At 39.9% G+C, this 18,032-nt stretch overlaps 2 protein-coding genes across 5 annotated transcripts in view; one reads left to right on the top strand and one right to left on the bottom strand.

Annotated features, from left to right (window-relative positions):
* Positions 1–18,032, bottom strand: part of LOC126620822 (ras-related protein RABF2b-like) — a 55,441-nt gene that overhangs the window by 9,586 nt on the left and 27,823 nt on the right. The gene's annotated exons all lie outside the window — the stretch shown is intronic.
* On the top strand, positions 2,163–17,254 carry LOC126620791 (protein ROOT HAIR DEFECTIVE 3 homolog 2-like). Of its 4 annotated transcripts, XM_050289087.1 has the most exons (22): positions 2,169–2,589; positions 2,678–2,744; positions 2,856–2,958; positions 3,093–3,163; positions 12,096–12,159; positions 12,247–12,312; positions 12,425–12,472; positions 12,554–12,616; positions 12,722–12,778; positions 12,982–13,140; positions 13,230–13,298; positions 13,394–13,485; positions 13,734–13,812; positions 14,333–14,498; positions 14,580–14,704; positions 14,820–15,082; positions 15,157–15,253; positions 15,345–15,515; positions 15,599–15,703; positions 16,181–16,275; positions 16,401–16,497; positions 16,699–17,254. In XM_050289087.1, exons 1-22 carry the CDS (start codon positions 2,442–2,444, stop codon positions 16,990–16,992), a joined length of 2,499 nt encoding a protein of 832 aa, XP_050145044.1. In that variant the 5' UTR covers positions 2,169–2,441; the 3' UTR covers positions 16,993–17,254. The 4 variants fall into 4 exon arrangements, with proteins under 4 accessions (XP_050145046.1, XP_050145047.1, XP_050145043.1 ...); XM_050289089.1 differs by having other exon boundaries at positions 2,163–2,589; positions 12,554–12,778; positions 16,181–16,231; XM_050289086.1 differs by having other exon boundaries at positions 2,166–2,589; positions 12,554–12,778.

The raw sequence follows: 18,032 nt of genomic DNA on the forward strand, positions 1-18,032 counted from the left end.
CACCAAAACTCTACACAATCTTTCATTTTCTACATTTCTAATTTGTTTATGCTTACAAAAATGGCATCTTCGACGGAGTCGAAGTCGGAATCAAACGATAGACCGTCGAAAATGTTTTCATGTGTGAGCGTTGAGTTGTCGTTATATACCGATTGGCACGACGAGTAGGAAGGTAACTGATTATCTATATATATACAGTGAGCATCCTAAAATGGTGAAACATTCAAAATACCATAAATTGTCCTTTAAGAATTTCATAAATTACAATTGAACCAAAAGAAGCTAAAGTATTTAATCATATTTTTATTTTGAATGAATTTAATATTTAAAATTATAGAAAAAAAAAAACAAAAACAAACCTCCCACGTTAGTGGGTGGTTTCAAGTCATTAATTCATTTCTTAAAAAAAATATGTAAGTTAATTATTTAAATAAAAAAATATAAAAAGGCCAATTGCCACACGCGTACGTGTGGCAAGAGGCTAGTTATTTATAAATGTTGAAGAGGTAGTTGAATTCCAACAAGAAAAAAGAAGAAGAGGTAATTGAGAAGATACATCAGCCATTCAGTACTACGGTCTGGTGATATTCCTCTTCACTTGGGAGTGAGAGGGTCTTAGATTCGAATCTCGTGGATTGCAAATTTGATACCAAATTAAATTGCCCATTATGTGATTTAACCGAACTTCTTATTCCCTTAATGGAAAAATATCGATATACTAAAATTGTTTTTGAAAATATACATCAGCAAAAACCTCAATATTCTATCCAAAATAAATTGGAGTTTGAGACTCCGGAGCCCGACCCATTACCCATAAGATCAGATACTAAGCCCACCTCTATCTTTTTTGTTTACTTCGGTCAAAGAGCCCACCTCTCCCTACTGCATACCTATAACAAGGCCCAGGGCCCAAAGCAGAACATACTTAGATCTGGGCCTTGATACTTTTATTATTATTTTATATCCTTTCGGTCTTCGTTTTTGGTATAAATTCATTGTTTTAGGGACATTTTTGGCTTTTTACCAACCTCTATATATATTTTAAATTTGAAACAAAAGTAACAAAGAAAGATTTCTTTGGATACAAACCAAAATTTAATCTAGAAAATGAAATTATAAATTGTTATAAGGGAGTTTTTATGGCACTCTAAAAAATTATTGTGCATTCCTCTTGTATTTCTCTTTAATTTATTCACGCAACAAGTACGTATTAAATTTTTTTTTTTAACAAAAGAGATTAACTATTTTTAAGTGGCATAAACAACACAGTTGTTATAATTATGTCCTAAATTTGAAAGGAAGAAAACAATTCCCCACCTTCCTACATTTTCATTCCATCTTTGGTACATATAAATGCAACTTTCTTTTTTCTTTTTGTCGTAATTACTTGTATTTATCAGCATGTTGAACGATTTATTCTTTTTATCATGCATGCATTTACGCTATCTTATTACAAAGTAATTAATGCATATGCATGAACGTGCATTCCCTCCAAGTCTTATTCTTTATATACTGTGAAAATACTAAATAAGAAAGTTTGTGAGAAGTAAGAAAATTATTTTAATTTTTGACTTTCCTATATTTATTAATAAGGAATTAAAGTAGTACATTCCTTAAATTTTGTAATTCACTATATTCAAAATTTGGTGTTGAAAAACATGCACGTCTTAATTCAATGCCCAAAAAATACGCTAGTCTTGTCTTAAAATTTGTAATCTAATTTTCTCTACTTTTAAATATTTTTCAATTTGTATTTTATGATATTAGCAATAGTGAAAGGAAATTATTATTGGTATTCAAAATTCATCATTTTACACTCCAAACTTTCTATATTTAAAAAAGAAAAATGAGGAGTGTAGAATAAGATTTTTGAAGTACTAATAACACTTTCCTATTGAAATAGGGGGAGTGGAAACAAAACTTGAAATCTTTGAGAATACAAGCGAATTCTTTTAACAAACTGAACAACAAATCGATTGTGTTCCTCCCAAATTTACAGTAGTTAAACATGTTTACATAAAATTTACCCAATTAATTTAATTTTTGACAAGCGACCGATAAACACGAAGGTGTTGGGTGGCGAATACGCTTCGACACCAACGATAATCCAAACGAGTTCAACGACAAGTTGCCCACATTTCTTGAATCCAGTAAAATAAAATTTTAAATTTTAAAAAAATAAAATTTTAAATTTTAAAAAAATAAAATTTGAAGAAGGAGAGATCTCGACACTCCACAAAAAAATTGAACCCTCTCTCTCTTTATTCTCTTACTTGCTCTGCCTCCCCTACCAGCAAAGAGCTTATGATTCGTACTTAATTCAGAAGCCTTGAGGTCGAAGGAAGCATATAGAATATTGGGTCGTCTTCCTCTTCAAGTATAAGTATATATATATACAAGTCGGTGGCTGAAAGAAAGTTGCAAACTTTGAAGGTTTTGAGATGGACGAAGATTGCTGCGCCACACAACTTATCTATGGCGATGGAGAATTTAACGCAGATGGGCTCGATAGGTTCGTGAAGGAGGTGAAGCTTACCGAGTGCGGACTCTCCTATGCGGTTGTTGCAATCATGGGTCCGCAGAGCAGCGGTAAAAGTTTGAAACTTTGTTCAATTTGGTTGATTTTTGAGGTTTTTGGTGAATTTGGTTTTGGTGCTTATGGCTTTTGATTTTGCAGGGAAAAGCACTTTGTTAAATCATTTGTTTCGGACTAAGTTTAGGGAGATGGATGCTTACAGTGGAAGGTTGGTTTCTGAGTTTGGAATTGATTGTGGTCAATTTTGGTTTTTTTTTTTGCTTTTGGAATAAGTGCTTTTTGGGAGAGAGGATTATCTGATTTTGTGGATTTGTTTTAGGAGCCAAACTACAAAGGGTATTTGGATTGCCAAGTGTGTTGGCATTGAGCCGTGCACGATTGCCATGGATTTGGAGGGGACTGATGGGAGGGAGAGGGGCGAGGTAATCAGATTTTCATTAGAATTCCATTGTGTTTTTCTAGGGAAGATTTAGTAAGAGCTGCAAAATGTTATGTAGTTAAACTTCCCGGATTTATTAACTGTTCGTGCTTCCTGTGTAACTCTATTATTTTCCAGGATGATACTACATTCGAGAAACAAAGCGCCCTATTTGCCTTGGCAGTTTCAGACATCGTGCTGATAAATATGTAAGCTTGTGTTTTTTTATTTGTCTTGTAATCGCCTGGCTGATAGTCTACATTACTTGCATAGTTAGTGACTATATATGTAGTCGTTGATCCAATTTGTTAGTGGTTCTATGTTGAACTTGTTCCCGTAAGTGTTACATCAAATTAATAGAGGAGTCTAGTTCAATTTTAAGATTGTCATATGTATTGGTATCTAGTTCAGTTGGTTTTTAGAAAGGCGAAGCCGGTTTGAGTTTGGTTTATCAATCATCTATATACTTAGGAAAGAAGTTTCTTTTTTTTTTAAAGGAAACGAAAGAATTTTATAAAACGAAAGAATTTACAACAACAACAACAACAACAAAGCCTTTTCCCACTAAGTGGGGTCGGCTATATGAATTCTAGAACGCCATTGCGCTCGGTTTTGTGTCATGTCCTCCGTTAGATCCAAGTACTCTAAGTCTTTTCTTAGAGTCTCTTCCAAAGTTTTCCTAGGTCTTCCTCTACCCCTTCGGCCCTGAACCTCTGTCCCGTAGTCACATCTTTGAACCGGAGCGTCAGTAGGCCTTCTTTGCACATGTCCAAATCACCGGAACCGATTTTCTCTCATATTTCCTTCAATTTCGGCTACTCCTATTTTACCTCGGATATCCTCATTCCCAATCTTATCCTTTCTCGTGTGCCCACACATCCCACGAAGCATCCTCATCTCCGCTACACCCATTTTGTGTACGTGTTGATGCTTCACCGTCCAAAATTCTGTGCCATACAACATCGCTGGTCTTATTGCCGTCCTATAAAATTTTCCCTTGAGCTTCAGTGGCCTACGACGGTCACACAACACGCCGGATGCACTCTTACACTTCATCCATCCAGCTCGTATTCTATGGTTGAGATCTCCATCTAATTCTCCGTTCTCTTGCAAGATAGGTCCTAGGTAGCGAAAACGATCGCTTTTTGTGATCTTCGCTAGATTGCTCCGGTCATTAGTGTGGATAAGTATATAAATGGATAGAGATAGGAAAGCAAACACAAGATGTACGTGGTTCATCCAGATTGGCTACGTCCACGGAATAGAGGAGTTCTCATTAATTGTGAAGGGTTTACACAAGTACATAGGTTCAAGCTCTCCTTTAGTGAGTACAAGTGAATGATTTAGTACAAATGACATTAGGAAATATTGTGGGAGAATGATCTCGTAATCACGAAACTTCTAAGTATCGGAGTGTGGTATCGTCTTGACTTACCTTATCTGTCTCATAGGTAGATGTGGCATCTCTCTGGAAGTACTCTTCCTCCATCCAGGGGTGGTATCTTTAACTGGTGGAGATGCACAAGGTAATGTATCAATTTCACTTAAAGCTTACTTGTAGTTTCAGGCTTGGTCAAGCGCGATACAAACCATGTAGTAGGAGTCCCCCAAGTCGCCAAGCTAGGGGATCTGCTGAAAGAGGTGATCAGAGCTCCGGCTGAGTGTTCACCTTTTCCCCATCTTGCAGCAACATGAAGGATAAAGAGAAGAAAAATGAGAAGAGATGATATGGGATACTTCTGCTTTTGAAGAAGTAACTTTCCACAGGCTTATTCTTGAACTGAGCTGGAGGGTTTTCTGGTGTCCTCCAGAGTATAAGGCCGACTGAAGAATTTGAGGGTCAAAACAAGTCCATCAAATCTAGAGTACGTTCGACCCTGTTGATATGGGATACTTTTGCTTTTGACAGAGTAATGGATGTATCGGCACGTGTGCTGTTACGCTTGCCTCCACATGCTTCCTTGTATCCTTCGCACTTGCCCTATCTGTTCCTCAAGCAGATGCGGTATCTTCCCTGGAAGCATAAGATGTTGAAGATGAGTACTCGAGAGCAATGCCAGGTAAGTGGTTCCAGGCAGTCAGTTCCTGGCTGGAAGCTTGATTCCAAGTGCTGACTGATTGCTCTTTTTCTCCTTGTCTTGCAGGTAAGAACAAGGCCAAAGGAAAAGACAGGGAAAAAGCATGATATGGGATACTCTTGCTTTTAACCCTGATGATATGAGATATTCTTGCTCTAGTATAGCTTGTTTGCAGAGGTATTATCGGGGGGAAAGAAAGCTGAATATTTCGAAAGGCTTCTTTGGGAGTGCCCTCTTAGATATGAGGAAGGGTTGAGCATTTTTGCAGGTCTGCCTGTCCGTTGGGGATGGAGGTCAACATATATAGGAGTCTCCCTAACAACAAGTAGTAATGCTATTCCTTTACCCTGCTTGGTCCTAGCACGGTAGTGGGAGCTGCCAGCTTCACATGTTTTAACTCTGTCAGAGCACTTTGAAAAAGTGGTCTGTGATATCTGGCTCTCGAGATTCGGAGAATGATGCCTCTTCAATTTTTGAGAAAGCAATCATGCTGGGGGTCTGGCTCTCGAGATTCGGAGAGCAGTGTCTCTTTGATTTTTGAGAAAGTAATCATGTTGGGAGTCTGACTCTCGAGATTCGGAGGGCGGTGCCTCTTCGATTTGGGAGCAAGCAAAAGTGTTTTCTCGAATGTGAGTAAAGGTTGGGCATGTTTGCTAGTCTACCTTGCCACGAAGCACAGAGGTTGACACACAGGGACTTTCCAATTATCCAGCAATGGTACTGTTCCTTTACCGTCTCTTCGATTTTGAGAAAGTAGTCATGTTGGGAGTCTGGCTCTCGAGATTCGGAGGACGGTGCCTCTTCGATTTTGGAGCAAGCAATCTTGTTGGGAGTGTTTTCTCGAATGTGAGTAAAGGTTGGGCATGTTTGCTAGTCTACCTTGCCACGAAGCACAGAGGTTGACAAACAGGGACTTTCCAATTATCCAGCAGTGGTACTGTTCCTTTACCCTTGTGGGTAATAATATGGTAGCTAGACCTTCAAAATTTATGTGTCTAAACTTTGTTAGTGCTGTTTCTTTGCTATTCTTTTACCTTTCTTGGTCAGAGCGATGTAGTGGGAGCTGCAAGCTTCACGTGCTCAACTTTGGCAGAGAAATTTTGGCAAAGTTATCTGTGGTACCCATGAGCTATTGTTGCGTGTGGGAAGTGGGTGATTGAACAGTAAGATTCATGTGCTTTCTACTTCACCAGAAGTCTTCGATAGAATGCCCATAATTTCCGCAAAGCTGAGTGTGCGTGTGACAGGTGCTGACAAGGCTAGAAAAGTAGGTGCCTCTTCAATTTCTGAGATCGGCCCTCGTGGTCTCTGAGCAGCCTAACTTTTGAGAAAGCGAGCGCCTCTTTGATTGATTCGGAGAACGATGCCTCTTCGATTTTTGAGAAAGCAATCATGCTGGGGGTCTGGCTCTCGAGATTCGGGGAGCGGTGTCTCTTCGATTTTTGAGAAAGTAATCATGTTGGGAGTCTGGCTCTCGAGATTCGGAGGGCGGTGCCTCTTCGATTTTGGAGCAAGTAATCTCGTTGGGAGTGTTTTCTCGAAATGTGAGTAAAGGTTGGGCATGTTTGCTAGTCTACCTTGCCACGAAGCACATAGGTTGACACACAGGGACTTTCCAATTATCCAGCAATGGTACTGTTCCTTTACCCTCTCTTCGATTTTTGAGAAAGTAGTCATGTTGGGAGTCTAGCTCTCGAGATTCGGAGGACGGTGCCTCTTCGATTTTGGAGCAAGCAATCTTATTGGGAGTGTTTTCTCGAATGTGAGTAAAGGTTGGGCATGTTTGCTAGTCTACCTTGCCACGAAGCACAGAGGTTGACACACAGGGACTTTCCAATTATCCAGCAGTGGTACTGTTCTTTTACCCTTGTGGGTAATAATATGGTAGCTAGACCTTCAAAATTTATGGGTCTAAACTTTGTTAGTGCTGTTTCTTTGCTATTCTTTTACCCTTCTTGGTCAGAGCGATGTAGTGGGAGCTGCAAGCTTCACGTCCTCAACTTTGGCAGAGAACTTTGGCAAAGTTATCTGTGGTACCCATGAGCTATTGTTGCGTTGAACAGTAAGATTCATGTGTTTTCTACTTCACCAGAAGTCTTCGACAGAATGCCCATAATTTCCGCAAAGCTGAGTGTGCGTGTGACAGGTGCTGACAAGGCTGGAAAAGTAAGTGCCTCTTCGATTTCTGAGATCGGCCCTCGTGGTCTCTGAGGAGCCCAGCTTTTGAGAAAGCGAGCGCCTCTTCGATTTATGAGATCGGCCTTCGTGGTCTTTGAGCAGCCCATCTTTTGAGAAAGCAAACGCCTTTTCGATTTCTGAGATCAACCCTCGTGGTCTCTAAGCAGCCCAGCTTTTGAGAAAGCAAACGCCTCTTCGATTTCTGAGCAGGCGCCTCTTCGATTTCTGAAGCTCCGTCGAGTGCAGATTTTTATAGGGGCTGGCATTAAGTTCCACATCACACTTGAATCTCCACCATTAGAAGCTCTATTCTTGCACTTCTAAGATCTTGATTTGTCCGACCTCTTCTCTCTTCAACACCTTTGAAAATGTCTGACCCATCCGACCGTCGTTTTGACTTGAACCTTGTTGAAGAGGCAGCCTCGCCTTCTCCAGACAACATATGGCGCCCATCCTTCGTCTTCCCTACTGGTCCTCTTACCGTTGGGGATTCCGTGATGAAGAATGATATGACCGCTGCGGTGGTGGCCAGGAACCTTCTCACTCCCAAAGATAACAGACTATTTTCCAAACGGTCTGATGAGTTAGCTGTTAAGGATTCGCTGGCTCTCAGTGTTCAGTGTGCAAGTTCTGTGTCTAATATGGCCCAACGCCTATTTGCTCGAACCCGCCAAGTTGAATTATTGGCGGCTGAAGTGATGAGTCTCAAACAGGAGATTAGAGGGCTCAAGCATGAGAATAAATAGTTGCACCGGCTCGCACATGACTATGCTACAAACATGAAGAGGAAGCTTGACCAGATGAAGGAAACTGATGGTCAGGTTTTACTTGATCATCAGAGATTTGTGGGTTTGTTCCAAAGACATTTATTGCCTTCATCTTCTGGGGTTGTACCGCATAATGAAGCTCCAAATGATCAACCTCTGATGCCTCCTCCTTCTAGGGTTCTGTCCAGTACTGAGGCTCCGAATGATCCCCCTCCGGTGCCTTCTCTTTCTGGGGCTCTACCGACTGCTGAGACTTCTCCTAAGCAACCTTTGTGAAGGCTCCCTCTTGTTTGTTTATTTTGACTCATGTATATGTACATATTTGTAGCTTATCGGGGATATCAATAAATAAGTTTTCCTTCATTTCAACGTATTGTGTTAAATACACCAAAGCCTTCTTCGCTAAGTTCTTTGAATTTTCTTTTGTTGAAGCTTGTATGTTGAACCTTTCTGAGTGGAGCATGTAGGTTGGGGTAGTGTTCCCTTAATTTCCCGAGTGAGGAAAACTTCTCGGTTGGAGACTTGGAAAATCCAAGTCACTGAGTGGGATCGGCTATATGAATCTTAGAACGCCATTGTGCTCGGTCCTGTGTCATGTCCTTCGTTAGATCCCAGTACTCTGAACCAGGAATTGATTCAAAAATAGGAAGCGGGCCATAAGCGGTGATAGGCTCCCTCCCATCCCTTTCTTCTCCCCCAACTATATTCACTTCGCGGTAAACTGAGCTGGGCCAGCAACCCACAGTACATCGATATGCGTAATTCATTAATTATGTGGGACTGCACCCCAAGCAAGAAAGAAAAAGAATTTTTTGAGGCAGGTGGGAATTTCAACAACTCAAAGAAAAGGACCGCGCTCCAGGGAAGTCATTCAGGCAAGAGAGCCAATCAGGGAAATCCTCCCGGTAGAAGCGAATAGACAGAAGTAGGAAAAAAATTAGCTGTAGAAGTTGCTCCCGCTCCAGACTTACTTCAAGGAAAGATCTAAGTCTTTTCTTAGAGTCTCTTCCAAAGTTTTCCTAGGTCTTCCTCTACCCCTTCGGCCCTGAACCTCTGTCCCATAGTCGCATCTTCTAATCGGAGCGTCAGTAGGCCTTCTTTGCACATGTCCAAACCACCGTAACCGATTTTCTCTCATCTTTCCTTCAATTTCGGCTACTCCTACTTTAACCCGGATATCCTCATTCCTAATCTTATCCTTTCTCGTGTGCCCACACATCCAACGAAGCATCCTCATCTCCGCTACACCCATTTTGTGTACGTGTTGATGCTTCACCGCCCAACATTCTATGCCATACAGCATCGCCGCCTTATTGCCGTCCTATAAAATTTTCCCTTGAGCTTCAGTGGCATACGGCGGTCACACAACACGCCGGATGCACTCTTCCACTTCATCCATCCAGCTTGTATTCTATGATTGAGATCTCCATCTAATTCTCCGTTCTTTTGCAAGATAGATCCTAGGTAACGAAAACGGTCGCTCAGTTAACGGCTGCTAACAAATCCCTAGAGATAGAAGAGAAATTGTAATCTCTAAACTCCACTGAAACCGAAGCCCAAAGGGCTGCCCAGTGTTTTACTCTATCCCAAAGCTCCTCAACCCCCATTCCCTTGTAATCCTCAAAGATTCTTTTATTACGCTCCAACCAAATGTTCCAGAATAGGGCCATCAACAGAGATCCCCGCAAAGTTTTGGCTTTCCTCCCTTTCCCTAGGCCTTCGAACTTAATGCTTAGGAGCTCAAAACAGCCATTTGGGGTGACCCATCTTGCTCCAGCTTCCTTGAGCAATTTCCACCAAAGTTGAATGCTATACGGACAATGGAGGAAAACATGGTTGGCGCTTTCCTCCTCGGATTTGCACAAAGCGCACCAATGGGGGGAGAAGCATGCAAAAGGCATTCGTCTTTGGACTTGATCACTAGTATTAACCTTCCCGAGCGCCACTAGCCACACAAGGATTTTGACTTTTGGAGGCACTTTTGCTTTCCATATCTGAGAGAAAGGGGGAAAGTGTTGCACATCTTCATTGTTGTAAAGGAAAGAGTTATAGGATTTGCAAGTGAACTGGCCAGAACCTTCTAAATTCCATCTTCTCTTGTCTTCTCTAGAATGGCACAACCGTACGGACTCCACCTTCTGCAGTAAACCAGCCACGTCTTCAATCTCCGACTCTCTTAGGTTTCTCCTAAACTCAAAATTTCAACTGACCGGCTGTAAAGAAGAAACTACCAAACTGGAAATACTTTGGTTTTTTGTCCTTGATAAAGAAAATAATCTAGGGAATTGCTCCTTCAACGGTCCACCCTCCAACCATCCGTCCTCCCAGAATCTCAGCCTCTCTCCGTTACCAACCTCGAATTTGCATGAGTGAAGAAAGGAAAGGGAACCATCCGAGATGTCTGACCAGGGACACCTGCTCGAGCCTCGACTCGGACAATTAGCGTCCCAACCATTTGCCACCAGACCGTACTTGCTCTTTATCACCTTATGCCAAAGAGAGTTTGATTCGCGCGGGAATCTCCACAGCCACTTGGCTAATAAGGCGGCATTCCGATTTCTCAAATTTCCCAGACCAAGGCCACCTTCCTCCTTGCTTTTACACACTTTCTCCCACTTGACCAAGTGAATCCATAAGCTTTTCCAGTCTCCCAATGACCCCGTGTGGGGCTTTGAACAGGGACATGTAGTATATGGGCAAGGATCCCAGGACAGCTTGGATCAAAGTTAATCTTCCGCCTCTAGATAAAAAAGCTTTCTTCCAACCCTGAAGTCTCAAAACCACCTTCTCTACCACCGGGTCCCAGAACTTAATAGATTTTGGCTTACCGCCGAGGGGAAGACCCAGGTATCTCATTGGCCAACTGCCCACCTCACAGCCCCAAGAACTTGCTAGCCTTGTAATTTTCTCGCCATCAGAATTAATTCCCACCAAGGAACACTTTGCTTTGTTAATCTTCAAACCCGAAACCTTGCCAAAAATTTGCAGCAAATGTAATAAATTGTTCCAAGCCTCCTCATGCCCTGCCAAGAAGAATATGGTGTCATCCGCAAATTGAAGATGAGAAATCTCCACGTTATCTTGCCCAACACGCAGCCCTTTGATCAAATGATTATCTTGAGCCTTCTCAATCAATCTGCTCAACACGTCTACAACTAGGGTGAACAAGAACGGAGACAGAGGGTCACCTTGTCTCAGTCCTCTTGAAGCTTTGAATTTTCCCCTAGGTCTTCCATTGATCAGAACTGAGAAATTAGCCGTGCATAGGCAACCAAGCACCCATTTTCTCCATCTATACCCGAATCCCTTTCTCAGTAATACTTCTTCCAAGAATCTCCAATCGACGTGGTCATAAGCTTTTTCGAAATCGATCTTAAGAACCAAACCCTTCTCCTTCTTCCGCCTCACCTCTTCGACCACCTTGTTTGCTACGAGGACAGCGTCTAGAATTTGTCTGTCTTTAACAAAAGCTCCTTGAGATGGGGAAATTGTACTACCCATGACATCCTTTAGTCTTGTAGCAAGGACTTTCGCCACTACCTTGTAAAGACCGGTAACTAAGCTTATAGGCCTATAGTCCCTCAAATTCACAGAATCTGCCTTTTTCGGAATTAGGCAGATATATGTTTCATTTGTCACTGCGTTTATAATCCCATTTTCGAAGAACTCCTCCGTCACCTTCAAGATATCCGCCTTCAAAATATCCCAACAACTTTGGAACATTTGCAAAGAGAAGCCATACGGGCCAGGGGACTTATCCTTCCCACAATCGAAAACGGCTTTTTGGACTTCGGCTTCCTCGAACGGCCGTTCAAGCCAAGCTGCCTCGATGGCACTAATTGGACACCAATTAATACCATCCAACCCCCAGCACTCCTCTTCGTTGCTACTGATACCATCTCATTGACTGTTCAACTAGGGTTTTACCTTTCACGAAAACATGGGCTATTCTAGTTATGAACTTTTTGTTCGGAATCCTAATGTTAATTGACATTTTAATTTCCAGGATATATAGAATACACGTAGGCTCAATTTAATTTACAGAATATACGTAGTTTTTACCTGTAATTTGAAATTACTTTTAGATATACCAAGTGGAGATTGGATTTTGTATACAGGTGGTGTCATGATATTGGTCGGGAGCAAGCTGCCAATAAACCTTTACTAAAAACAGTTTTTCAGGTACTCTAGAACCATGCCTACATCTCTACCATCTACTCACCATTGACTGTCGAAGTTAATGAGGTTCTGGTTTTTGAATGTGTTTAGGTCATGATGCGCCTATTCAGCCCCCGTAAAACGACGTTACTTTTTGTTATACGAGATAAAACAAAGGTATGAGCGTACTGCGTATGCATATTAACAGGAACTGTCTAATTATATTGTCCTCATGAAATGTTTTTCTTGTTGCATATTAATACTTTCTTGTTTGTGGCTGCTCGTTTAGACCCCTTTTGAATACCTGGAACCTGTGCTAAGGGAAGATATACAGAAGGTACTTTTGTCTTCAGCTCTATTTTGCTTTTATACTTTATTCCTTTTCCCCATACATCTCTAAGTATTGTAAATTCTGCAGATATGGGATGGAGTACCGAAGCCCCAAGCCCATAAAAGCACCCCATTGAGTGAATTTTTTACTGTGAGATCTCTTATACTCTTCTCTATTCTCTGGTCATTTTTGCTCTGTATAATGTTCTCATCGGTCAAGTTTGTTGTCTCTGATACGTCATTCTTCGATGTGAAGGTAGAAGTAGTTGCTTTGTCCAGTTACGAAGAGAAGGAGGAGAAGTTTAAGGAGGAGGTAATCCCTCTATTATCAGGAGCAATGATCATGTCCAATAATCCTATTTGTCATCACATTTCTATTTTATAATTTTGATTCCTGGGGTGTGTTATGCCATCCACTGAAGAGTTGTATATGTATATATACATGATTGTTCGATGTCCTTCATTCATTGTAAAAGTTTACAGTGGTACCTTACTGGTATGGCTATTATCATGCAGGTTGCTCAACTGAGGCAGCGCTTTTTCCATTCTATTTCTCCAGGAGGGCTTGCTGGTGATAGAAGGGGTGTTGTCCCTGCGTCAGGATTTTCCTTTAGTGCACAACAGATTTGGAAAGTAATCAAAGAGAACAAGGACTTGGATCTTCCTGCTCACAAGGTTTGTTAGTTTATTTTCTTCCCATTGATAATTTGTGGTCTTCACTTCTCATATGCATATAATATATACACATACTGTAATTTAATTAGGTTATGGTTGCTACGGTTCGGTGTGAAGAGATTGCCAACCAGAAATTCAAACAGTTGGTCCATGATGAGGTACGTGGTCATTTTATCTCCATTTTTGAGATGCTTATACTTCTAGCATATTCAAGAAGGTTTTATTCGTCATCACTTGGGTGAACACGATTTAGGGTTGGTTAGCACTGCAAGAAGCTGTTGAAACTGGTCCCGTACAAGGCTTTGGTAAAAGGCTCGGTTCCATTCTAGCCACCTATCTTTCCGAGTAAGTTTGACTCTGGTTTAATTATGTTTTTAATCAATCATATAACTTGAATGCATTTTTCACATGTAACACTGACCACCTTGTTTTTTTGGGTTTTAATTTTGCCACTAAACTAAATGTTTATATGTATTCTTACCTGTTGTGTGTTTTCTATTCGTTGGAAGGTTTATTGTTAGTGTTCTATGGGCTTGTACTGTTTCTAGTTCTGACTTTATTTTGTATGTCTTGATCTCACTTATGCATCATAGGTATGACATGGAGGCCATCTACTTTGATGAAGGTGTAAGGAACTCAAAACGACAACTGTTGGAGTCAAAAGCATTGGATGTATGTCTACTCCCTTTGTCTCTCAAATTTAACAGAGGGTTTAGTTAAGTTTTCAGTTTCTTAGACAATTTTTGCAACATAAGGAAGTCGTGATTGGAAGTGGTTTTAGTTAGGTTGTCAGTTTCATATACCATGTTACTATTGGCCTCAATCTCAGAATGAACACCATGATAATGAAGTGGTTTGGCAACATAAACTTTATCCTTCAAGTATTGTTATCAAACAATTATGCTTAAGTCAACAGCTGAACATCATTACTGGAGCATGACTCCATCTAATTACATTACCAGAAGCTTAAAGTCACTAATCTCACTCTGAGAAACAGAGGACAAATAGAGCTTGCTTGTTATGCAATACACAAAAAGTAACATAGCCTTATAGTTCAGATTGTCTTCAAAGTTCAAAATGAAATTGGTTAAAGGGTCTGTTGGACTTGGTGTGGTCAACTTTGTAAATTCGTTGCTGCCACTAATGCGAATTATTATTTTGTTTAAATCTTGCTTACCTCTGAATTTTCCAGTTTGTTTACCCTGCGTACTCGGCCATGCTCGGACACCTGCGTTCTAAAGCCCTTGAAGATTTTCAAGTGAGGCTGGAGCAGTCATTGAACAAAGGAGAAGGATTTGCTTCATCTGTTCGTACCTGTGCACAGTCTTCTATGCTTGAGTTTGAGAAAGGATGTGCAGGTAATAGATTTGTTTAGCTAATTAACATGTTTGTCAACCAAAATATTTCTTTCATTACTTTTAACATGTTTCTCCTTTCAGATGCTGCCATACAACAAGCTAATTGGGATGCTTTAAAAGCCCAGGAAAAGCTTCGACGTGATATAGATGCACATGCATCATCGGTTCGTAGTGCAAAACTGGCAGAATTGAATTCCAACTATGAGGTAGTGCTCTGATAATGTATTAAAGTCGTGGTTATTCTAAGACTATTCTTATGACGTTAGGCTCGTAATCTGTCGTTATTCAAATTTCTTAATGCAAATACCCTTTATTTTTCAGAAAAAACTTTCTTCGTCTTTAAGTGGTCCTGTAGAAGCTCTACTCGAAACTGGTGCAAAAGACACCTGGGCTTTGATACGAAAACTACTTAATCGTGAGACTGAAGTTGCAGTATCAGAGTTCTCAACTGTAGTTGCCAATTTTGAGTTGGACAACAAAACGGTTGCCAAAATGAAGCAACATTTGAAGGATTATGCGAGAAATGTGGTGGAGACAAAAGCAAGAGAAGAGGCTGGGAAAATTATGATCCACATGAAGGATCGGTAGGAACTTGTTAAAAATCTTTTCTTTTTTACATTGTTATTGGTTGCTGATCACTTCTGTTGTCATTTCTCAGGTTTGCCGCAGTCTTCAATTATGACAGCGATTCAATGCCTAGGGTTTGGACTGGGAACGAAGACATTAAAAGTATTACCAAGGATGCACGAACTGCGGTAATTACTGGGAACTTTTGTGGAAGTACATGTTATCTATCTTTCTGACTTAAACTGATGTTTTAGTTGTTTGATCATCTCTTTCTTGCAGTCTCTGAAGCTTTTGTCGACCATGGCTGCCATTCGCTTGGATGAGAAACCAGATAATATTGAAAATGTCCTTGTTTCTTCTCTGGTGGACGGGACTGTTACTGTTTCATCTTCACAAAATAGGAAACTAGGACCTTCTACTGATCCTCTTGCCTCAAGCTCTTGGGAAGAGGTACCATTAATTTATGGGTTTGGTTTTATGTAAAATTTTTCTATGATGAAACTCTTTTCTTATTAAGGTTAACTCTGAACTAGGTTTCTTCGAAGGATACCTTAATTACCCCAGTACAGTGCAAGTCATTGTGGAGGCAGTTCAAAGCAGAGACCGAATATAGCGTCACTCAAGCTATTTCGGCACAGGTATACTTAAGTTTAACTTCAGTAGTCTAATTTTTTTTTTATATCATTTAATCAGAGTTGCATCCCGAATAAATGGATTTTGTCTTTTATAAAATGTTCTTTAAAGATTTGGATTATGAAAATATGAATATTGGAACATGTTCCTGCAAAAGTAATGAACAACTGGTAGGAGGAACGTGGAAATAGGACGCATGCATTGTCCTCGGATGACATTTTGGGTGGGAGTTCTTGTGTAAATTGGATTTAGTTTAGTAGTGAAACCAAACATATGGAAACACTTCATATTGAAAATCGAGCTGATTCTTGACTTGGGAACGGTTTAGTCAGATAGGACCAACTTATAATCAAGTTCGGTGTATTCTTGTTTTTTCTACAAAGAAAAATCCTAGCATCCTAATACTATTTTTGTAACGAGCTCCCTATCTTTATGCTTATAGCTCTGCTTGATCATGATGTTGTTTGCTTTTGTACTTTCAGGAGGCTCACAAGCGGAGTAACAACTGGTTACCTCCTCCATGGGCTATAATGGCGATGATCGTTCTTGGTTTTAACGAATTTATGATGCTTTTAAAGTAATTACTTTCATTCTTTTTTGTTTCCTTTTGCGAGTTTTAGGTTTTGGACATTTTTAAGTGTCCAGACGCTAATGTCTTGCACATATGTTAATCACTGTGCCTTTTTTCTTCAAATGAAACAGGAACCCTCTCTACCTCATGGTTCTATTTGTTGCATTTTTACTTTCAAAGGCCTTATGGGTACAGATGGACATTACAGGACAGTTCCAGCATGGCGCTGTAAGTATAAAACTGAGTTTTTTTTGTCTCACTTAGTAGAGTGCAAAATTGGGATTGAACGTGGAATACAACAGCTGGTGATCCTAATTTGATAGAGACTTCACTCGGGGGTGGCCTTTTTGGTTACAGTCTCTCATCAAATTGTAATTTTCTTGATTGAAGCAGTTTCTAATTTTAGTTTCCGTTGTTTGTTTTTACCAGCTGTCCGGAATACTGTCTATCTCATCAAGGTTTCTACCAACCGTCATGAATCTTCTAAGAAAACTCGCAGAAGAAGCTCAGGGGAATCAAACACCGGAAGCACAAAGGCGGCCAGTTTCTCTTTCTTCTCAGAGTTATAGAAATGAAACACCTCAGCCAAATCCAGTAACAAGCTCATTCCCGGAGTCCTCAGTGTCATCCAATATCTCGTCATCAGATACCGGCATGGAATACTCAAGCCCTCCTTTAAGACAAAGGCGAACGGCAAACGTTGAGGAAGTTGAATCTTCATGATGTATGATTTGAAATAAAAATAGACGGGGTTTGCTCAGTGCCTGGTTTTACAAATTATAGGTTAGTTGTTATGTTTCGTGGAATTAGATTGTAAAATCTGCGCATTCTAACTTTATTGACAACTTTTTCTTCATATTAGTATTGTCAGTAAAACAAATGAAAAAAATTTGTGTGGAGCTTAGCTTGCCATTGAACTTTACAGAGTGGTGCTACAATGCACTTGTTATCATTCTTCTATTTTAAATATAATACTATTTTTTCATTCTTCTGTTTTAATTTTTCATAATTATCTTTTCTACTAATTAAGGGTAAATTAATTAGGATCATCTACTAATGATTCATATACACAATGACAATCATATCAGACCGGTAAAACGGGCCCCAGAAAATATAAATTTAATTAGAGCTATGCATAGTCTTGAAAATCATGTAGGATATTAAACAGGAAAATTAGAAAAAAAAATGAAATCAAAATATAAAATATAGCACTTAAATCCTACCACAATGATTTTCTCGTGTTCAGCAAAATAGGAATGGTTGTGCATGTATGCTTCTTTCCTTTCTTCATAAGAATATGAATGGTAAACAAAAAGCATTATGGATACTATTCACTTTACCCTTTATTTTGTTCTTATCATTAAAACTCAAAGTTTTCAAGCCATTTTCATTAGTTTTCCTAATATTTTATCAATAAAAATGAATTATAGTATCTACTTTGACTAACAACAAAATTGAATATCACAAAAATATATTAAATTGTCTGTATGTTTGCTTTCTTTTTCTTTTCTTCTACCTTGACAAGCAGTAGCCTGACATTTAGATCGTGGGTGGATTTTCTCAATTAAGATGCAGATGGAGATCAATATGATTTTAACTATGTTTTTGAAATTGAATTTTTTTTTCTTTTCATTCCATGATAGTTGGAGAAGATTGGCTTTTTTTATTCTTCTTCTCGTGTCCTTATGAAGAAAGTAAAGAAACTGGGAAGAAGACTGCAACGGAAGAGAGAAGGAAAAAGAGGAAGTAAGGAGAGGAAAAAA

Source organism: Malus sylvestris, chromosome 5, assembly GCF_916048215.2.
Source record: "Malus sylvestris chromosome 5, drMalSylv7.2, whole genome shotgun sequence".
Classification (NCBI taxonomy): Eukaryota; Viridiplantae; Streptophyta; class Magnoliopsida; order Rosales; family Rosaceae; genus Malus; species Malus sylvestris.